Below are 23,941 nucleotides of genomic sequence, written 5' to 3'. Positions count from 1 at the left end.
CTCAGCAGTTGACCAGAACAGATTTGGTGGTTGGAAATGGTTCACTCTGAAAACCTGTCGAAATCCAAGCACTAGACTGGCACTTTTGCTTTTTGTCATTATAGCTGTCACTGCTTGTAATGCCCCCCTTTTAACTTAGTTAATATTTTTCTGTTTTTATATTCTTTATTTTCTGTTTGTCTTTAAATTTTCTTCCCATACACACAAATACTCACTTTATTGCATAACACAGTAAGAAAATCTGACCATTCTACTTTATACCTTCACTCAAATATGTCAGTCTGACTTGATTTTTTGTTTTTTTTTGTCTTCATGTCAGTCACTTGTCTTTTACGTCCAATGAACACACACTAGTGTACAGTTTACTGTACCTGCCTCACCATCACCATTAAGTCTCCCTGCTCCTGTGTTCTTTCTAAATGGTCATGACTGAGGCCGAGCCAAGGACAAATTGTCCCTATTGTCAGCTGCTGTGTGCCTGGCTGCATACAACAAAAAAATAGTGGCGAGAAAGACCGAGCACTCTGGTCACTCCCACCGGTGAGATAATCATCCAACAGATCTCTTTTATCTAGTGCCTCCACATGGGAGGGCTTTCGTCCCCTCGCTACACCCAGAACGCTTTGTACTGATGTCTGTGTGAGAGGCATTCATTGATAGCAGTCGTGCTTTTCTGTGGCAGCGTCCGTACATACAGCGTGTGTGCATGCATCTGTGTTGACAAGAAGCTTCAGGAAACAAATATATCCAGCTGTCAGCCAAATGCTAACTCCCTGCCCTTTCCTCACTCTCTATCTCTCCCCCTATTGTTTTATCGCCGCAGTTGTTGGTGTCTGTACTGGTGGATTCATCGCCTCGATGGGAGAAAGTGTTGAAACAGAAAACAAAAAGGGTTTTGTAAATATGAAAGGTTTGGCCCACAGGAAACACACACAGACACTGTTCCATTTCATCTGAGATAAAACAGATAGTTTGGCCACAGTGCACCCAGCAGTCCAACCGCTGCTTTTAAACTCACGAATTTACGGCAGGAAAGAGAAGTAACCTTGAATGTTTACCGTCAGCCTCCAACCAGGCACTCCAGTGTTTACTGCTGGCTGTAATGGCTTCTTTTACTCCCGTTTATATTGAGTCCTTCTCCTCTGGATGGGGGAGTAAACAAATGTCATTGGTGACTTGCTCTGTGAGTGATTAGAATTTGTTTAACAGGACAAGTTGCAGCCGGCGAAATGATATTTAATGGATATTTGATTTCAATCTTTGCAAGTGTTTGAGATTTATAATAAATCTTAAATAAATATGGTTTCAACATTACGGGAGCAGGGTGCCTTTTAGCTGTTAGTCTCCCCCTGATGACTTGTCCTCCGTGTCTCTATTAAGCTGTTGTTCCAAGTGCTGAAAGCGGACCAGAGGCTAGGCGTTAATCATTGGAACAACATCGCGCCAGGGAATGCGTGTTATATATGTGAAAGCCTATCAGCATTTTTAAATCTCTCTCTCTCTCTCGCGCATAATCTTTCTTTTTTCCATCTAATCATCACTCTCTCCCCTCAAGTCAGGGTTATTAGTGGCCGGAGCCATAGGAGCTGAAGGTGTTGTTGTTGGATGGGGAGGTAAATCACCACTGTTTATGTTGCTCTGTGGCTGATCATTAGCCCAGTTCACCCCCTTCCACCTCCATCACTGCCCCCCCACCCCCCCACCCATTTTGTCCTTATGCCACACCAACAGAAGGGTTAATCGCCGGTGGAAAATTAACTCTTTCAACACTAAACCAAACATTAACCTGGAGCCTGTGGAGTGTTGGAAACAGATGGAAAGGCAGGTTTACATTTAGCTATATACACACACACATCCTGAGGCGCCGCGCTACTGACAAGGCATTTAGCATGCCGACCATGACGTCACCCCGCCTCCCCATTTAAAGGGGGATGACACAGTGGCTGAGGGGACGGGGGGACAGGAGGGGGCTTAGCAGTCTCCCTCTGGCTCCCCTTAAAGAGATTTGTTGTCTCAAGTTTCCATGAGGGCTGAGCGTGTGTGCGATGACACTGCGTCTCCATGCCAGATGTGACCTATGCCATCAGGGCGTGCCGTCCACAATGTGCCCCCTATTAGGCTCTGCCCAGCACGAACACACGCACCTTTACAGTGTTTTCACAGGTGTGCTGAGAGTCAAAGCGCCCGCATCACGTTGACTTGATAAACAGAGCCTCTGCATGAAAAGATGTTTACAGCGTAACATGGTAGGCCTCCCTCCAGCAGGCTTAGTCATTCTGCTGAGTAACTGAGACAGCAATGAGCTTGTGTATGTGTGTGTGTGTTTGTGTGTGTGTGTGTGTGTGTGTGTATGAGTGGGAGGGAGGGGGGCTACCGGCGGCACTATCTCTGCCTCCTCGCCCACTTCAATGGGCCCTCGGCCAGCCTTGATGTGGCTCTAAGCAAACTGCAGAGCTGCTAAAAGAAAACATATGCTGTGCATGTGCGTGCATGCGTTTACTTAAGAGGATGGCTCTTTCCAGAATCATCTGAGGATTTTAAGTGAGAGTCTGTCAGATGATGGGATAAACACAGCTTTCCGTCGTCTGTGAGAGCAGCGAAATTTTGGTGGAGGGCAACGCGACGTCAACTCAGTTTACTCAACTATTCAGGGCTGACATTTCTGATTTTTATTCACACTGGTGGTTGTTTTTCCAACTCAAGGTCACAGTTTGCCTTTTTTATTCACTATTTTATTTTTGTCTGGAAGGCCTCTTTAGAGTCAAACACTACCAGCTTGCTAATCTGCTCCCTTCAGCTCAAATATTCCTCCCTCTGACTTCTCCCTCCTCTCTATCTCTTTCTTCCCTACCATCTCGCTCCTCCTGTCTCTTGCCAGACTTCAGCCAGCGGAGCGAGGCTGCCAATTTGCAGGCCATAAAATAAATAGCCCATGCTAATTAAGATGGTTGGATGGGATTGAGGAGTGCAGAGCGGTAGAGACTGATGTGGAAGCAGCCATAGAGAGCCGCAAAACAACCTGTTCTCTTCCAATTAGACACTTTGCAGGCTACTGCTGATAAAAGCCAGGGCTACGAATGCCAGCATTTTCAAGTGTGTGTGAAAGTGTGTTTACATAGTTTACAGCCTAAGTGGGTAAACCTGTACATATAAACACTTGTATAAGTTGGCTTGTGATCCCTAAAGGGAATATGTGCTTAGGTATGTTTGCTTTGTGAGTATATTTATCTTCCATGTGACCTCTGCTTGTGTTGAACCGGGGATGAAAGGCGGTACCAGTCCCCGAGGTTGACTTCAGTGATCCAGGCCTATAATCACACTGATAAACAGCCTGCATTCTTTGCATTTCCCTTCATTGACATGCACAAGCACGAGCCTCCCGTTCCTCCATCCGTTATCAGAGCATCTGTGTATCATCATTAACGTTACATGTGTTAGCCAACACAATGTTTTCCCAGCTAATACCCTGCTTGTTGATAAGCTGTGCTAATCAGCTAGCTTTGTATCTCTCTTTCTGCTTGGTTCTCTCCCTCGCTCTAACAAACAGAGCTGTTAATTGATCTCAGAGCCCTGTTCTTGGCGGGAGCTGGCGCCGCAGTAGTCAAAACACAGAGCGAATTCAAAGCATAACGAGAATCTGGATCCACTAAGGAAGCAATGGCACACCCATGGTGATCTTCACCGCAGGGCCACAGCACTGGGTGCAAAACATCCAGATGAAAAAAAGTTCTGGTCCCTGGCCACTTTTTCCCCCCAGAGTCCTGATTTCTCTTTGGATTCAATCAGCAGAGATTGTCATCTCACGAAAGCTCTGTAGCCCTGACTCTATCTCTGTCCACACTTACAGCCATATTTCTAGTTAGATCTGTATTTCCTCATATCTCAGAGGCCTATGAGTGTGTTCAGCAGTTCCTCCCCTATCGCCAAAGGGCCCCTAACATGCCTCATTTAAAATCAGTCCTGGCTAATAGATGAGACTGGGAAATACCAAGCTAATCATGGAAAGAATGTAGATTTAACCGGCCTATCAAGGGGAATGAGGCAGTATGTGCGGACGGGTTTGTGTATGTCGGGGTGGAGTGTCGCTTTGATCTCGTAAATGGACCCACACGCCACCAGCTGCCCTGCCGTGATGGTGACACGCACAAACACAAGCACAAACACACACTAGCCCAGATTAAAAGGAAGGAGGGACCTTGCCGGGCTATTCATCATGTCTCCGAGGTCATGGGGGGGGCTGTCCCATAGACTGCTGCTAAGGTTAATTAATGAAAGTGGAGTCTGTAGCACCTGTCTGCCGACTAGTCACTCTCCAGATATGCTGTCCTCCTCCTCCTTCCTCTAGTCCAAACAAAGGAAGGCAGCAAACCAACAGGAAATTCTCCTACTTGTTATGCTGTGTTCTGATAAGATAGACATCCTGAGATGCTGTGGTGGAACATACCTGATTCCCAGCTATAATTACACAGCTGGGATTATTTTTAGGTGGAACATTGAGGAAGGAACCTCACACTGATTGCATACCGCTGCAGCACCGAAGGCACCTCCTGAGCCTGAACCCTATTAAGTGGATTGAATTCACTTTCTCCACAATCAGCTTGTCAGCGGTTATAATGGCTGCTTCATACTCGAGCTGTGGATTGCCATCTGACAATAAAACCAACACTTGAACAACATTTGTTAAATCAGTGCTTAGCAAATTATGCCCTTGCTTATTGTATAATAATTCACACCAGATAAAAACTGCTACAATTATGGAACATATGGGACTATGATTCATTGGTTTTGAATGAAGCATATTGCCTGCCATATTGCAATTGCATAATTTGATGCTCTGATGCCTCGACTGAATCACAAACAAACCATGAAATTAGATGGAGAGGCTCTTTCTTGCTTCATTATCAGAAATATTCCTCCAGTTTTCATACTGTATCAGACTCTGTGTGTTTGATAGATTTGACTATAGATAAATGAAGCGTTTGTACCAGTGTTCTACTAACCTAAAACCAAGCTATCAGCAACTGCAACAAGAGGTCACATGAATCCTTTTTAATTTAATATTAGTCAAGTTAACAAATTAGATGATAACACAAAGACTGTCTTGTGATCTTCACTTTCGTGGGAAATCTGCAGGATTGCTTTGAACAGGGAGAGCACACTGTACTTTACGACTAATATATTGGTCAGCTGGTCTATCACAGAGATATTAGTGTTGGCGTATATGTTATCTGATTAAATTTTTTTTTAACAGGACATGACGAAGAAATAGATGCTTGGGTTCACAAAATAATCAAATACTCTGAGCTCAGTCTGCAGCACATGTAGCAGAGTACACGTAAAAGCTGAGCAGATGGTGAAGAGTCAGTGTCTTCGCGGTAACTAGATTTTAAAATTCACAGCTTGTTTTATATCGGTGGAATAACAGATGGGAAAAACAGCGAAAGACCAAAGCAAAGGAAACATCACAAACAAAAACTGAAATGTTAGAGAATTAAAACTCTTAGGGACACAAATCACATAACATAGCAGCAGTTTGCTTAACTTTCACTGAATTGAAGTGTTTTTGCAAACATTGAAGTTTTAAGGTACTCAATGGAAATGCTATAAATTCCATAACAGCTGAAAAGTTGCAAAAAAAAAAAAATTGCAGTACATGATTAAAAGCTCCAGAACAGCTACTAAGTTGACTCTGTGGTAAGTTTTGTCAGTCGCTCTTCTTGTTACTCCACCAAGGAATGCGGTGGAGTTATGTAACCATTGGTGTACATTTGTCCATCTGTTTGTCTGTCTGTCCGTTTGCATTGCTGAAAAACGGATTAATGAATTTGGATGAAATTTTCAGGGAATGTCAGAAATGACGCAAGGAACAAGTGATTAGATTTTGGCAGCGACTCATAGTCTGGATCCACGGATTTGTTAAAGATTTCTGTGTCATTGCGAGACAGCGTCACAGCGTCACTGTAACTATGACAACAAATGAACACTACATCAGCAGCCTGTTGACGATCACATGATTGCGATCTTACTATAAATCCACCACTACGGACTTATCGGTACTTATCCGTCGGAAATGATACAAGGAACAAATGGTTAAATTGTGGTGGTGTTTCTGAGTCCCATCAATTCCTGTCACCTGCTACATATTTAGGTCACACGATTCAGTATCCGTACATAACCTACACATGCATAACACACACCTGTGCTCAGTGCAAGGTCATTTTGTTTGTGGGTACATCTATATTAAATAGCCACATTCTATGTTGCTGTGAATTTCTGATCACCAATGACAAATTGGCATTTCTTTTAAAAAAAAAAAAAAAAAAAAAAGTGCATTTCTAACAATGCCATATGGGGGAATGTACAGAATTGGCAGAGTACTGTTACTTTTGTCGTTGTTTTTGTCACAAAAAGCACATATGTTCATAACAAGTAACTTAGAATTATTGCTACAGTTCATACAAATACATCAATAATGAAAAATGTTCAAGATTTCAGTTTTTAAAGCATAATATGAAATACAGCTATGGTTTGGGGTCTATCATGAATAGTTTCAGTGTCATACCTTGTTTCAAATAACTGGAATGAAGTGAACCAACTGTAATAGTTCACCCACCTGTCTTAAAGATCTCATATCGGATGGAGAAACCTGCTCCATGGGTCTCGTAGTCAGACACGAACTTGATGAAGAGCTGGTTTCCGGAGGAGACGACCGGAGAGGGGGCGATCTTCCCACAGTACTTCCCCACCAGCTGACCGCTCTCATCCACACCATCTCTCACCTCCACGTAGTCGTACCTGAACAAATAAGAAAGGCAGTGTCAGTCCCACAGTGCAGTATAAATCGTTTCCTTCTTAACTCTGGTGTTCATTTTCTTTCTAAATAAGTTGGCGATTAGAATACTATTGCTACTCAGATTATACTGCGCATGTAAGAAGACAAACAGCACACACACATTCTCAGAGGGCCACAAACACAGAGCAACACAGCATATTGTGCAGGTAATGTAGTGGAAATAAAACACTGTGTACTAATGAGGTCTCAGGTTAAAACTCAGAGAACAGGTGGGCAGGCTATGCTTTCATTATATCGACCTGACACACACACACACACACACACACACACTCCCAGCAGCACTGAGGTCAGGTTTATGTAACTGCTTTAACTACTGAACTTCAGCCGAATAGTTGTCTCTCTCCTGTTTAACCACAGGATAACGCCCTCAGTGTGTGTGTGTGTGTGTGTGTGTGTGTGTGCCTGTTCTATAAGAGAATAAGGGACTAGAACGTAATTATATTTTGGCCTTTGGCTTGGGTTGGTGTATAGAAAGAGCAGGTGTTAAAGCTATTAGAAACACACACACACACACACACACACTCAAACATCACATTCAAATGGAATTTCAGACCCACGGCTATTGAAAGGAGCAGCAGCTTAATTGAGTCGGCGCAGAGTTTAGGAGCAGAGAAGGAAAACAGCTTTGAAATAGGACTGGGAACAAGAGTCGTGACACACACACACACACACACACGCACACACACATACATGGATTCTGGCAAGCGAAACTTAAGCTGGTAGAGGAGAAATCAGAGCGCCTGGCCAACGAGGGTGGTCTAAACAGCCCCTGGTTATCAGTGTGAGCGTGTGCGCTTTCAGGCACTTGTTAAAAGTGTACATTAAATACGTCTGAGTTGTGGTTTTCACTCCAATGCCTGCATGTGTGTGTGTGTATGTTTGAATGATGGGTAGAGATGACTTTTCCGTACTGTGTTTTGACTGTGAATGACGGGGCGAGTGCTGCTCCAAAAGCAGATTTCGGTTCAGGTTTCCACTGTTCCTAATTGCCCATAACGTGAATTCCCGTGTTATTCTCAGCTCTGCAGGCCACTTAGCGAACATATTCCTGCCCAAACTCTGACGGCCTGCTGCACTGTTCGTCTATGTTCATCAGAAACCAGAAGAAATAAAATGCAATTCACACACACTCCATACAGAAATGAATTTTAATGTGCGTGTGTTCAGCAGGTGTGTGGTCACATTCAATCACACACGTGTTCTTTCCGTGTCCTCAGAAAATATGTGCCCTTTGGGCAAAGGGGCCTATTTTCATAGTTTTGCTTGATTCCCAAATTACTGTCAAAACATCAGACCTCCTTAGCGATTCTGAACTCACTTAATGCATGGGATTTTGCACAAAAAGGCGATTTACATTTTGAATGATGGTTAGGGTGGACTAAATCCCTCAGGTGGGACTTGACATGTATCAACATGCACCCTTTGCCACCTTTTTCTAGTAAATGGTTTCCTTCATCTGCCTCAGAGTTTTAAAAGAATGTATTTGTAAAAGAGAAATTGAATTACTGGGGTTGATTTGGTGGAGGTGCAGAACGGTGTCCACTAGGTTTTAATATGCAAAATAATAAGGCAAGTAGAGGGAGTCAGCTAGAGGGAAAGAATGTAACTAAATGCAGAGCTGGAAAGAAATGGCACAGAAGTGTGGTGGATGGATGACTTCACGCGTATTTCTGCTCATGCGGGGTGATCTGAGGTGATATGAAGCTGTCAAGATGCATCAAGTAGCTCTTCTTCCTCTTCGTCTCTCATTTAATTTTTTAGTGTTTTGGGTTAAAGGTTTTATAGCAAGAAAGCAGCTGTCTGTCTTTAAACCAGGGACTCCCAGCAGCCTGTCATAGCCAGTCCTACAATTCTAAAACCTCTAGTCAGGGTCACTTTTATACAGGGATTATAGCTGCATTACAACTCTCATCAACAACTGACTGGAAAGATTTGGTTTTCTTCCACTTGACTTCTTAATGTGTTCTGAAATCTGTTGGGAGCTCAGTCTTTTCTGTTTCTATGTGAAATCTCTACTAGGATTTTTGGCTTCTTCTCATTTTGCCTATAACTGTGCTGTGATTTCAGTCCAGGTCTTCTTCCTCATCCCTCATCAGACCACCAGCTGTAGCAACATCAGCTTACACAAATACCACCATGTTTTAGCTGATTTATCAGCAGAAGTTCGGTAAAAAAGACTAGTTTCACATGGTGTTTACTGTGTTATCCTCTGCTGCGTTGTGGTGAAACAGCCAGGGAGTTCCTCATTAGTTAGTTTAAAGAGCTCCCCTGGCATCCGGATTTCTGTTATAATGATGTCATATAGTCTAGTTGAGTCACCAGAGCAAATACTTTCAAAAGTCCTGAGGTTGTTTTAGTTACTGAAAGGACGGTAAACATACTTGTGTAGGCGTTTTTTTAATATCATTTAATTTTTTTTTGAAGTCTCTCCTCTCCTCTCCTCTCCTCTCCTCTCCTCTCCTCTCCTCTCCTCTCCTCTCCTCTCCTCTCCTCTCCTCTCCTCTCCTCTCCTCTCCTCTCCTCTCCTCTCCTCTCCTCTCCTCTCCTCTCCTCTCCTCTCCTCTCCTCTCCTCTACCTCTTTCGGCTCCCATCATCTCAACTGAGGGCATCTATCTTTTCGTGGCCCTGCTCTGTACTATCAGCAGACTTATAATTCACCCCAGAGCCTCTGTCTCTGCCTCACCCTCCTCCTCTCCTCACACACCTCCACCCCCACCGTCCCACAACTGCCAAAAGCTGAGCATTGCCAGACGTCTAAAAAATTGATGCTGAGATGCATCACTGAGATGAAGAAGGAGAGAAGAGTGAGCTGCAGTACAGCTGAAGGAGCTGAGCAAGTGTTTGTGTGTGTGTGTGTGTGTGGTGTGTATGCCCCAATACATGTGCAAACAAATGTGTGTCGATGAAAAGCATTGCCAATACTGTGTACAGTATTGCAAGTAGTGGTGTATGTGCACAGGAATAGAAGCAAGACAACTAATGTTTATATCCTGCTTGTCCTCATAGACCCCCTTTTTCACCATTCAAATAGGAGGAAAGAAAAAAAAACACTTATTTTTTGCTTCTATGTCGATTCTTTGCACCTCCAGAAAAGCTGTTTATTGCATTTTTATCCTGGCACATCATCAGCTCGGATGGCCCTCGTCAAGGCGGCGCGGCGGGAGAGAGAATGCAGATGAAAGCGAGAAGACACCCTGGGGGTCCTCGCTGTGAAAGATAGAAAGAAGAGACCTCCTTCTCCAGAATGTCTCTATTTGTGCCTAAATGACTAGTGTGTCAGCCAGAACTGCAGCGGTTCTGCGCCAGTAGGTCCACACACTCTGCTCTGCTAACACAGATCCATCCAGGCCCTTATCATCTGGAAGACATTATGAGAAACGCTTGGCTGGGCAGTTTGACGCCTTCGAAAGTCTCTCCTGGTGCCAGCTGTGTTCAATGTAGCTCTAATCTAGTGCTCTAAACACCTGTGGGTAGTCACTTGTGGGGCTGTCCTCAGGGAAGACAGAGGACACTTAACAACCTCTATCGGCACCAGAGAAGAAGTACGTGAACATGGCCTACTTAAAAAACAGCTACAGTTGGTAGCTCATCTTTGTCCTCCTAGACCCGTCATGTTAAACTTCGATCCCTCCTCTGTGTGGTGACCTTTAATGTTGTATCACCGCTGTTGATGTTGTTGTTATTCCTCCTGACAGTACAATCCAGTTGAGCCACGCACCTATTTATCTGTCTGCTCTGCTTTGGGTCTGGGTGGGCCTGCCAGCACGCCACAACACACACACACGCACGCACGCACGCACGCACGCACACACACACACACACACACACACACACAATGAGTTGCCCACCACAGTTTTAATAGTGAAAACGGTTTGCCAATCCAGTGGGGAAATTAAAGGGAAAAAAGAGAGGGGTAGGAGGGTGAGGGAGGGGGCGAATGTAATTCTCAACGACCTTCGCTTCACCGACTCAAATGTATTAGCCTGCCTTCTTTCTTCAGGCACAGAGAGAAAGCAATCCGCTAGTGTCAAACGAGAACATTAGCCCTCCTTACACAGCCAAAGAGAAGGCGACAAACCACCGGCCTAACAATATAACAGTTATATTGCCTGAAGCTTTCCCATGGAAATAATCTGTCCTCCCTCTATAAATGTCTGCTTGATATGGTTCGACAAAAGCAATACAATCTGAGGCAATGTACTAACGCTATGACAGACTGTATAAGCCGCATACAATTGGTTGGATTTCTTAATCAGACCATTTATAAGCTCAAGCATGCTGTGGAAAACCCCAGAACAAGAGCTCTTTCTTCACTACTGCCCTATGGTTCAGCTGTGTACAGAACAAATGCCTGTCCCTTTCTCTTGCATTTCTCTTTCTGTGACTGTCGGTGTACAGCTTACCGCTGCATGAAAACATGTCACCTACAACATGTCAAAACGTCTCTAGGTAGCACAAGTGGAAATGCCTAAACAACGGACCAGGGGACAGCACTGTGGGGCCCAGGGAGACTTAGCAGGAAAAAGGACCTTGTTTTCAGCTGTCAGGAAACTCCGGCCCAGACACTCCACGTATTAACGAGTCTCGTCTAACAAACTGTCACTTGGGGCTCCAGCAAAACATCATTAACGTTTGTACAAGGGGCCCCAAGACAAGTTGATCTCTGAGTTACTTTTTCCGAGCCTGCAGGGGACATAACTTGCTGAAGTAAAACTGTGTCTCTTGTTTACTTTCAATCCCATACTGCATCCCCATTGCATATGACATTCATTAACCCAGACTAGAAAAACAGGTCCCCTTTTTCCTTGGGCACCAGTCCAGCTGAAATGACCCCCATGTCAACTCGCCTGGACAGACAAGGAAATAAGAAAAAAATGGGGCAGTAAACCAGGTCTACATCTTAATGTCCTCAGCTAAAAAACATTAACCCTAATTGACTTGCTGGCATTAAGGTTTTTATTGAAGGGAAAGACCTAATCGTTTAAATAGAAGCTCGGCCATGGAGCATAAAAAAAACAGCAGGTTTTTTTCAGCGATCACCGTCTCCGATGATGTACCTTCACTTTGCAGGAAATTATTGCAGGAGTTGAAGGCCTCCGAATGTGGCAACTCACCCAGCGGGAAAAACCTCAAACCAATCAGAGCTGATGGCTTCAGAAGTGGTTCCTTGTCGGCGAGGGGAGAAGGGCATGATTGCTTTGCTCACCACCATGTTTCCACATAGATGGATGGAGATAAAAAAAAGATGGATGAAAAGATGGATATTGCCCGCCCAGATGGCCCAGCTGCAACCATCTACAGGGCCTCTTTGGGTGTCACCCCCATACGGTTACACTCGGCTTCGTCATATTTTTAGTCGCCGTAGCTGTTTCCGATTTTGCAGCGGCCTCGGCCACATGTTTGTAAAGCATATTCGCTTTCCTAAACTGCAATTATCATTAGCATTGATGGATTTAGCATGCCTCCATCCATTAGCTTCCCTAATTACACTGTCGAGAGATCTGCTGTCGCCAACAATCAAATTAATGAATTTGGCTGTTTAGACTCAATTATTGCATCCCCCTCCCTCTGCAACGTGCACAATAATCCTTTATTCAGAAATATGAGCACGGACTGACAGAGGGAGATTTCTGCCCCAAGGGGGGGATCCTTTCTGCTCAGCACAGAGCAGGCTCACACTGCTGTGTGGGGTGGAGCTAAATAACAAGCGGGAGGTGAGGGGGTGGGAGGGGGGTGGAATAAAAGTGATCACAAAAGCTCCCACTGTTAGCAGGCTGTCTAAATCGCCTGGGCTCACCTCACATGTAGGGCCTACTGCACTTTGAACCCCGGGGATGCAAAAGTACGTTCAGCTGACTTGCTTTCAGTTCCCATGAACGGCTACATGCCTACAGGGCCAAAGCAAGGCTGTGCATATTTTCACCCATCCTGCCTGGACTTTATTCCCTTATTAAAATCATGAAGCATGACAAGTAGGTCACAATAACATCATTACACTAATGTGAATGTATGTCAGTAGCTTCAGCAAAACATTTAGTACATTTACTCTCTGTTACTGAGGTATTTTTCCTGATGTGGTTCACCACTGCTGATTAGACAACTGAAGGTGTCAGCATTTACAATGATTATAAATCAAAGGCTGCTATATTTCGAACAGTTTTTGGTTCTAATGCATCCAAAAATTGATTCTTGCTTCAAAACGACTATGCTCAACATATTTTGCAGAGTTCTCTCTGAGCTCAAAAAATCCTTCGAATAAATAAAAAACAAGAGAAATTGTGGACAAAACACATATAAGCTGTTGATTATTCCTTCAGCGGAACAATAATAAATAGTTGCTATTATTCTGATTATCACCTAGATTTCAATAGCTTTCCTAAAATTTTGAAATGAAAAGTCATAAATTCCTGTTTTTTTTTTTTTTTTTTTAAAAAGTAAGTAGCACTAAGAATTTGTTCAGCATCTCTTTTTCTATCATACTTCTAGTTATCATGAACGCAGTGAGAATGAGTAAGTATAATCAATTAGGGAGCTGCTCATGGCAAAATGGAAATACAAATTTAGCACTTTTTCCCTCCTAAGTGAGCTTCAGAAACAAAACTGCTTTGCATACAGCAAATACAGCACACATTCATCTTAGTGTGCAGATATGAGTATTTCCAGTCTGAAAGTGTGCTTTTGCAAATGAAGCGACCAGCCCTTTGGGTGATTTTTCAAAGAAACACTTCACAGAAGTAAAACAGAAATGTTGTAATGGCCTTATTATATAGCCATTTTCACAGAGGGCTATTCTGCAATGTATCAGTTAAACACCCTCTCCGGTAAAGGTTCAACGTGTTAACAGAACACAGCCAGAAACTCTGTGATACGATTTACAAAGGATCCAAAAAAGAAAGGCGGGAAACTGGTATGAAATTCTGAAAAATACAAGGAAAGAAAGCAAGCCTAAAAGACAGAAAGGATGAAAAGGCCCATGTGTTTTCTCAAAGAGAGGAGAGAGAAAGAGCGGGAGGGAAAGAGAAGCACTTCAGCCCATTTCTGGGGCCATTACAGAAGGGAATGGCTCCCATTTGTCCCACCTTGACATTTGAGAGGATCTCTGATTACACAGGAGAGAGGGGCAGGCAGAGGTGAGTGAAGAGATAGTCCTCCACAGGGGTCTGTGGCACGGCTCAGATGATATGGCGTCGTCGCAACAATGAGAAGTCAAGGGTAAAAATAACAGGGCATGGGGAGAAAGGGGCCGACTTGTATATGGTCTCTTTTTAAACACACTGTCCCCGCCCTGCTGTCGTTGCCTACTCACCCCATGGAACACATCAGTGGCATGAATACATGCACACCCTGCTGGGAGGGAGGACGCAAATGGCTGCTTGATCTCAGCCTACTGTATAATGAAGACTGGAAAATCCATAACCCTCAGCTCAGGGCGTGAATTGGTAAAATACCTCAGTGCACTACAGCCCCTAAAGCAGGGGTCCAATATGTGCAGACAGTGGGGGGGTTGTTACATTATTTGGTCTGGCACCTGCTTGAATCATCGTCCAACTAGCATCTCATGAGAGCACAAAGCCTCATGGTTCACCAAAAAAAAAAAAAGAAGAAGAAAACTATGCAGAGTGCATTATCACATTTGGCACAGTTGGAACTAATGAATTTGTTGTCTTGTTGATATGACATTTGAATGCTTTTTGGAACAGACACAACGACTTTCGTACAATTTTCATTAAAAAGAATTTTTGAGAAAGTCCTGTCTGTACCTCCGGTTGGTTCACTATTTCTCAGCCTAACTTTCTAATAAAGGAGACCAGGATGCAGATCCATACAGAATCCTGACGCCGTTAACAGTGTCCCATTTATTTTGGGTATGTCACAAAAGGAGGGTGCTTGTTAGGGCACAACTGTTACTGGATATCCTGTCTATGAGTACATGTGTAGGATGTACATGATTGAGGTCAGGCTCACTGGAACCATGTGACAAGAAGAAACATAAGGAAACACGCAGATAATTGTGTACAACCTTGAGCGAGTGACCCACTGAACTTAAAATGGGACTAAAATTAGTCATGTGGGCGCTTCGTGACTTCACATTTTATGAGCCGACGAGTAAAAAAACAACAACAGCATCAATATGCACTCCCTGAAAACAGAGCACCGTATACAGAGGCAATCATCTATCTATTTGTGATGCTGCGAGAAGGTAGCGGTGCTCCCCGCCGGGTAACGAACTGTGTAAGGAGCATGCTGCATTCAAAAAGGCAAGAGGAGCTAGGAGGAGAGTATGGAAGGGAGGAGGGGAGTTGAGGCCGAGGTCAACTAGAGGTAAAGCCTTTGGGTGCTGTTCAAAACTCTCTCGCCTCTCCACAATGGGCAGGAAGAGAGAAAGAGTGTGGTGTGGGTGGGATAGCGGTGCCGGAGCGTTAAAGGGAAACTGCAGAGGGAGATAGAGAAGGCATGTGAGTGGAGCTGTTGATAGAGACAGTGAAGGAACTTTAACAAAAGAGAAAAACAGAGCAAATAGCTGATAGCAGTGGTTGGCAAACAGGTGCCAACGGGAATCCAGTTAAAGGTTCAGTGGCCTGAAGCATGCCCCCTTTCTCTGAGATTCTTTTACATGGCTCTGAAGTGGCAGCTCGAGGGCAATGGTAATAATAACTGCACTGGGAATTATTCAATTAAACGTCCCATCCGTCCCCCCTGGCGTTCTCCCTCCTCTGTCTCTTCTGTGTCCTCCCCAGAGCCTGTGGAGGAGTCGGGGAGGGGGTCAGAGAGCAGTCTGGGCTGGGTGCTTCGTGACCCGGTCATCTGGCTGGACATTCAGTCACTTGGCTGAGAGCAGGGAAGACTATGAACAGACCCTGTGGGAGTGATGCGGAGGACTATTGTCCTCTTCAGTGTATGCAACACACGGAATCAATCACACCTGACCTTAAACCACACAATAAACCTGAGACAAGACAAGCTATATTTCTAGTTCTTAACAGGGAGAAGAAAAAAGATGGTGATAAATAAAGCATTTTTACAATAAGGACATATTTCAGGACACGGCCAGGCAATCAGTTGCTGCCAGAGTCAGACAATGTCCTTTGATCAGCTCTTGGATGCAATATCTAATGCTCAAAATCTCATCCTTTATTTCATTTTGACAGCTGCAGTATTCCCACTACATGCAAAGATTTTCCAATGATGCAGCACTTTGAAAGCCAAATAGGCCGTGCTGTGAGGGCCGCATGCCAAGCAGTGCATCTCTTCCGTGGTGTTGGGCAGAGAAGCTGAATACTTGGCATTACAGGGCTGATTTAAGTGCTGATGGCCAGCCAGCTATTGCCAGCATTTGGAGGGCAAGGTGACTCCTCCTTTTACTGGCTGGACAATCAAACTTTCCTGTCAACTTGGAGGCCGTCTGTCCAGTGGTATCATTTCCGTTTGCTTTCTGGTGAAGCCCTCTGGGAGATTGTGTAAGTGTGCATGGTGGAGAGGGCCCTTCTTGTCACTTATCCCCATGTAGGCAGGGGTCATCCTGGAACAGCTCAGCAGGAGCCAGAGATACAGGCAACTCATAATACTTTCAGCACTACCCTACTGAGATAATGCCAGAAAAGTTTGCTGTTAAGCAGAATTTACAGTCCTTTTTTTACAATCACTGCCACCTAACAAAGCAAATAAGACCGTGAGAAAAAAAATTGCAACGGTTGCTGCAATGAAAAAGAAAGACCACAACTAATGTTGCCAATTTAGTGAGGAGAGATCAAGCAAAGAGCAAACAAAGCCAGCGATTGTGAGTGGCTCTAACTCAATCAGAGAGCAGCGGGGTACCGCCCCATCAATCACTGTCTGCTTGCCGCCCTGGCTGAGTCACACAGAGTATAGTGGTGGAGAAACACCAGCAAGCCAACGGCCCGCTGTGCGCAAAAAACAGTGACCGAAAATGACCCCGGGGATCTGGGGCTGAAACAGGATGGTCCTTGGCTTCCTACTTCCTAACTACCTGCCCTCTTAACCACTGCAAACAAACTTTGGTTCACCCAGAGCCCCTCTGGAGACTTGCTTGATTGTTTGAATAAAGAGCCCTGTGGTCGCTGAGCTCCCCCTCCCACCTGCCACCCCTTGTGGATCTGTAAGCACCGGGGCGTTAGGGCAACAAACAAGCTGCGTAGGACCACAGCAACATCAATCAAAATCATAGGCTGCATTCAAGGTTAGACCACTGAACGAAACATGTCTGACAAGCCTGGACACGCTGTATTAAAGTGTCCAGAACTCTCTCATCAATTCAACTAAAGAGCCTCTTCTCTCTCCTTTCTCCTCTGGGACGGGGGATAAGTAAGACATTGAGAAGTACTGTTTTAAAGTAATCCACCCCTGACTACTGCTCTGCCACCCACGTATATCTTGAACTCTAATTATTCCTCATTTATTCACGCTGTTTTTGCTGTTTTCCATACCGCCTCATAAACTGAGAAATCAGCATTTGATGAAAAGAAAAAAGGCAAGAGAGGAAAACCTGTTGCTAATTATATTATATGAAGCAGAGCAAGGGGGAGACGGTACTTATTGCCAACTGTCCTTTGGAAACAGAAAGGCATAATTGAATTATAGCCTCAGTGTTTAATGCTTTTTCATCGGTGCTGGAAGGAAAATGAGTATGAATTTTCTTACAGTAAATAGATGTGAGTCCAGATAGACAGCAGAGATTACCAAACGTCCTCTAATCATAAGTCCCTCCATACGGCTCCTTTTCAAACAATCTGTTTGGATAAAAAGTAAAAGAGCATACAACCGACATCTCTAAGCTGTGTGGGCTGTGGCTCTGCTCCACAAAACCCTTCCATATAGGGAAGCTTGCATTGGTTTGGGGCTGCAAAGAAGAAGAAAAACGAATTCACTAGCCATGTGCCAGAAACAGCTTAGGGGACACTAGTCCCTGGCAAACACAACTTGCTAACTCCCATATCGAGATGAAAAACAAAACAGGCAGACACGTGAGACTATGATGCTTTTGTGCTGCCGCAGATAAGAGACTTGAAATCCAGTGGGTTATTTATGAGCACGGGCCTTGTCGTCTCTTCCTCTCCCTCCCTCGTTCCTCCTTTTCCTACTTCTCCGCTGTGAAGTGGACCTGCCTCCCGCTGTGAGGTAGAGTGGCTCGCCTCCCGGTTGTGGTCAGGTTGTGCATGAATCAAAGTGGTGACAGAGCAGCGGGGAGGATGGCAGATGCCACGGCTAGAAAGCTTTTCAATCAGGCTGCCCTTCTAAGCTGCGGCCAAGGTGAAACACTTCAACGGCAGATGAAGAAAAAAAAAGACCCTCAACCTCACGGTCACACACACACACATGCATGTACTGCATGCATGCAAGCACACATGTGCACAGACCTACTTTAATCCTGCTCATTAGCCAGGAGTCACCCCTCTATGTTTAAAAGAGACGGTGAAGAAGAAAGAGTAATGAGAGTGAAGGTCAGCGTCTTTCTGATGCAACATCTCTGTCTGCCGTCCAGTCTTTTCTGCCCTCTGGTTAACTAACAAGGTGAACACTTTTGAAATTTATCAGCGTGGTGACTCTCATTTGCTGTTTGCTTTGAAACCTCTCCTGCTTCATTAACAGTTATATTTTGCAGGTAGCAAACAGGACGAATTTAAGACACAGAGAGCTTGTCTCAGGAAGTTTTACCATGCTGTCAAAATACTCGTTAGTTTTGGTATAATTGCTGCAAAGTGCAAACAAGATATATTCAAAGCGGTTTGCTCTTTGAGGTGCCGCTGACAAGCTTTTTTCAAGGTGCACTGCTTCATTGTAATTTTAGGTCTAATTTGATTTCCATTGTTATGAACTGTGGGAGTCTATTGCTGCAGAAAATACCAGGTGCACAGTTTCAGCTGTTTTTGTCGAACCTGGTAGTTAAAAGAAGCGGTGTCGCCCTACGCACTCTATTTTGCTGTGCCTATTTTGCAGTGCCATTTTGAACGCCCCCAGCATGGATGCTTCTGTGACATGCACTTGAAAGAAAAGAACACACTGACAGCAGAAATAAATGTCCTCTAACAGGCCATAAGTATCTCCAACAATCCATGTCAATCCAAAGCCCCATCTCCTCAGCCCTGGAGGTCACAGCACTTCCCTTCTTTAAAAGCTGCCACCGCCACAGGCCTGTTAAAAAAAAGTGTCTTATTGCGTTCCTGGCTTATTTATTTTCCTCCATGACAACGGCTAATAAACAATCACACAGCCCTTATTTGCCCATGGTCGCCTTGCAGAGGAGGGTGAAAGGAGAGTTAGGGAGGAGTTCTTGCTCTTCGCTGCCCAGCTGGGAAGCTCCGCTGCTCTTTATCATGAAGCTGCTGTATGCTATCAGGGCAGAAGCATAACAAGAGAATTAGGGAAAGTGGCCAAGCGGATCTTCTCCCTAAAGCCTCTTCTGTCCTCCCTCCTCACTTCTAGAAACAGGTGGCACTCTTTGTGGGCCACATACGAGTGGGGTTAGTGGGATTCCACATGACAAAGAAAGAGCCAGCTATAGATACTGTGTAGGTTAATACCCCCCGCCCCCCCCTCTCCTGCTCCTCTTAGTCATCTCTGGAGTCCAGGCCTGGTCACGAAATGCCAGGAAGGGCAGGATGTCTGTTGTAGAAGGTACACAGCGGAGAATGTTTGCCTTCCCAGCAGGCCAAGCAGCTCCTCGGGGGCAGCTCAGCGGGGGATTGGAGTGAAGGGGCAGAGGGACAGAGAAAGGAGAGATCTACAATTAAAAAGAGGAAAAGAGTGCTTTTCCAAGCTTTGAGTTACAGACACCTGAAGGCAGGGGGGCTCTCACAGACTTTTGAAGCGTGGTGAGGCGGGAGACTTTCGCTGAGTCTCCCCTCGGTCTCCCCCACAAAGAGCTGCTTGAGAAGGCATTCCTCAAATATCTCCACTGCCTAGTACCACCCTGCCATACATCTCATCCCAACGTCTCCCCCTCCCGCAGCCCTCCACCCATCTACTGCACACATTGTCACAGTGGAATTTCTGTGAGGTCCAGAAAAATACCATCCAGACAGAGAGAAAAGCAAAGAAACGAGGAATGGCTGAGAGAAAGCAGACAGATTCTCTCTCTCCCTCCTGTTTTTAACCCCTCTCCTCTGCTCCTCCAAAACAAACAGAGCAGCCTTGACTGACTGACTGGCTGACTGCAGGAGATTTCAGTCTGCTGGAGAAAGAACATTTTTTTTGGTCTGGTCAGCAAATCCGATGCTATCAATGATTCATAATGTTGTCAGGAGTACATCGTATCTATCGAAAGTTGCCTCTCCTCTTTGAGTCAGCAAGAGAGGAGGTGGTGGGAGAGATCAGCCTGCAGCTCAGGATGAAAGATTTCTAGATCTGGTTTTGGTTCAAGACTGGAAACTTTATCACAGTTCTGATCAGCGAATCTTGCTTTAACATTAAGAACCATAGTATGTCTTTTAACTTAGATAAATTGCCCTTCAGTCTGCCTTATGTGAAACCTGCCCGTCACTTGTTTAGATTCAAATCTACTGAAACCTCTATTTTTTGTTCAGATTGCAGAGCTACTGCAGTCAAACGAGCCTGACAGCCCTTATCAGATTGCAGACAAAAGGAGAACGACTGCATGGTAAGGGAGTGCAGAAGAAGCATATCTATTTACTTCAGTTTTTCACTTGAGCTTAGCTTGCTCATTCCACCGATTTTCTTAGCAAATTGACTTCAAATATTTGCCTTGATGCAGGCTGCGCCTTTGCCTCAAACTTCATTAGCTGTGAGAGGCAGTGAGGGCGGCCCCTCAAACTCCACTCTGTGAAAGTCTACAACGGTGCGTGAAAGGTAAACACGTTCTGCATTCAGAATCGCAAGGCTCACTTAGTGCCCTTATCTCTGCGATGAAGTGTTTTCCTCCTCCAGCTCTCAGGATACAGGCCTCTGCACTTCCCCAAACAAACCTGTCAAGGGTAGCGCACACGTGCAACAACACCACCGCAGCCAGACTCCACTCAGTAAAGACTGTTTTTCTTTTTACGAGCACCACTTTGAGTGCTTCTTGTTTGGTTTGCTGATAAGAGCCATGTTGGAGAACATGTGGTGCATGTGTGTTCCATTTGCCCTCTAATTAGATTGCAAGGCAGCGTACTGAAGCATGCATTGTAACCCCCACCGCCTCCACCTCCACCCACTCTGCCAGTCCATCAGATAAGGAAGCCATTCTGGCTCTCATCAGTTTCCATTATGTAAGGACTGATTTGGTGAGTGGAGCTGCGACAGAAAGTCTGATGGGTCCTACACAAATCACACCGAACTACTGTCTGCAGATATAGAAATTACTATTCCTTTGCTTTTAACTAAGTTACCTATGGCATGCCTTGTCAGCGATTACCGCAATAATCCAACCTCATGTTACACAGAGCCATAACTTGAAATTAAGGAGGAATAGTAAAATGGATTGCCCTCCACGGCTTGTCTTTTCTGACTAAAGCCAACGTGAAGCTGCACAAGTTGGAGCATATCGTGAAGTGGAACTAAAATCCCATGAAAACCACTCCATTAACAACATTAAAAATGAAACGGTACACCAAGTTAAAAATAGGAAAACGCTGTAGGTCAGGACGACCCCGTTTTCCTGTGCAATCTGTGTGGCCCACATGAGAGACTGACTTAAGTTTCACAGCCGTCTGTCTGGGTTGTTTGTTAACGTATCCTCGATACAAACGGTTTACTACCTTCTGACCACAGTATTGGTAGGTTGTGTCTGTTCCACATGTAATGAATATGCATGTAGGGTAGAAAACAGCAAGCAAGCACATCCACTACTGAAACGTCCTCTGCTAACAAATTTATGAACAGCCAATTAACTGGTGAACCGCAATCTGCAAATTCAGTGTGGCTGCTAAATGAAAGAGCAGCGCTAATTTTTAAATGATACATTGATGGATCAGTAAACTCAAAGACGTCTCTCTTTTCAATTAAAAAAACTGCCTTCCTTGAGCCTGCAGGGGACTAAATTCTTCCTCTGCATGTGTTTAGACACAGGAAACTCATTCCTGACTAATTTGATTAACACAAGCATTGTTACTGCTGCCCCCACCTCCTCCTGTCCCTTCCTCGCGCTCTCTTTCCAACTTGAACAGTTTAATAGTCCCTCTGGTGCTGAAATCAGACCCAGAAGAAGTGTCAAGGAGCATCCAGTCTCTAAAAGACAGCAGCATCCAGCCTGCCATAAATCTCTGGCAGCAGTAAGGATGGGTTAAAGTGGCATTTAAATCCGGGATTAAAAAAAGACACAAACCCTGCAAGCGTATACGGGGGCCATTCAAGGAGCACAAAAGAAGCGCAGGGTCCAGGTTTTGGGTGGAGCGGGGATACAGTAACAGGATCCAGCAAAGCCCTGTACTCTCCCGAGCCCTGCAGCGTAAACAAACAGCTGAGACAGAGCAGGGCAGAGGCACCGACACACGCACTAAACCACACACACACACACACACACACACACACACACACTCACACACACACACACACACACACACACACACACACACACACACACACACACTCACACACACACACACACACAAAGAAAGACAGGCAATCAGAGCGAGGCAGTCTGCCCAGGCAAAGGCTCACCTCAGGGCACTAACACTGACACGGGCTCATCACATTACTGTCTGTCTCTGGTTTCATCGGCTTAAACTATCTATCAGACAACAGGTTAGCCGCTTAGCCTTTCGCTGGATGCAGCAGCTCGTGGCTTACGAGTCAAATAAGCATCAGTAACTAAGTGTCACTGAGAAATCCACCTTAAAAGGGTATTTTCACTGAGTTTCAGGGGGAAATCTGAGTGAAGAAAGACCATGTGAGTCACATCATTTCACTTGGGTCCTACTCTGACGTTAATAAAGCCTAATTAAATAAGCTGAGACTTGTTTCTTGGAATTTCTCACTTGTTTTTCAGAGTAATTGCATTTTAAGGGCGAATATGAAAGTAAATGGTTTATTAAAATAGATATTGTTTTCATGCAGTAGAGCACGCAGCCACATTTAATGGCCTCTTGTGAGGTTTTGGCCTTATAGCTCTCCCCCTTCTGCAAAATTACAGCAGTTCAAATCAATATTATACCCCGGTGACTTCATTCCACAAAGACGAAAATCAAGGACATTCCAAAACCAAATGGCTGGGGTGAGACATTCCTGCTGCCCTATGTATTCACAGAGCAGGATTACATTAACACAGCCCCAGTGAGAAGGCTGACACTAGATGGCGCAGTTTCATGTGCAATAGGCATGAGGGAGACGGAGGAATGAGTGTCACACACACGCAGGAGCGCAACAATAGTCACACTCTTATGAATGGGACACGTGTATATATAGTTTAGCTTGAAAATAAACAGAAATCTGGAGGTGTTTGTGTAAACAGCTTCAACGCAGCTTCTCTGCGTTTCCCAAAGTAAAGTCTGGAGGTCAAACAGGCACCTTGAGAAGCTTCCCATCACTACTACAGACTTAAGTCATGCAGATTTTGTGTTTTGATAGAGGTTTTACCGTCTCCCTCTACTAACTTTAGATCACCCCTCAGACAAAATCAGATTGAATGAATGAGTTATCCGGGGCCAAAAGCGCATCTGGTCTTCATAGAGGAGGTCGCTAACTCATGCTGTACTTACTTGCACTCACGGTCCTCCAGATCAAAATGCGGATTGAAGTTGATGAGGATCCGCTGGTGAGGACCAGGTGCCGAGATCACCCACACGCATCTCTGAGAAGGAGGGTAAGACATGGGGTATCCGGGCGAAGTGAGGTAGTTGGCGGTTGAGATTCTGATGTTGCCTCCACATTTATCTGCAGAGGGGAGTGACAAGAGCTCTTGAGGGACAGAAACAAAGAAAACTTGGCTGACGATCTTATCCACGGCAGCTTACAGAGAGACAACAGTTGGACTAAATGAGCTAATCTTTGCTCAGGGATACTTCAGGCTGATGAGTTTACACAACATTTACACTTTGAACTAATCATTTAATTCCTTTAGGTAACACAGAGTAAAATATTGGATGTTCAGGACAAACAAGCTATAGTATGAAGGTGAACATTTCTGTTGATAA

General features: G+C 44.8%; 1 protein-coding gene across 5 annotated transcripts in view; it reads right to left on the bottom strand.

Annotated features, from left to right (window-relative positions):
- The window catches only part of nrp1a (neuropilin 1a), a 60,148-nt gene that overhangs the window by 32,900 nt on the left and 3,307 nt on the right, over positions 1-23,941 (bottom strand). For 3 of the 5 annotated variants that reach the window (XM_055007168.1, XM_055007167.1, XM_055007169.1), the window contains exons 3-4: positions 23,507-23,705; positions 6,614-6,795 (exon numbers count right to left, since the gene is read on the bottom strand). In XM_055007168.1, the coding sequence (XP_054863143.1) occupies positions 6,614-6,795; positions 23,507-23,705 (381 nt within the window). The remainder of the gene's footprint in view (positions 1-6,613; positions 6,796-23,506; positions 23,706-23,941) is intronic. The other 2 variants (XM_023262628.3, XM_023262629.3) reach the window with 1 other exon arrangement.

Source organism: Amphiprion ocellaris, chromosome 22 (genome assembly GCF_022539595.1).
Source record: "Amphiprion ocellaris isolate individual 3 ecotype Okinawa chromosome 22, ASM2253959v1, whole genome shotgun sequence".
In the NCBI taxonomy this organism is placed as follows: domain Eukaryota; kingdom Metazoa; phylum Chordata; class Actinopteri; family Pomacentridae; genus Amphiprion; species Amphiprion ocellaris.
Note: the sequence above shows the minus strand (reverse complement) of the source record. Positions and strands in the feature narration are given on the sequence as shown.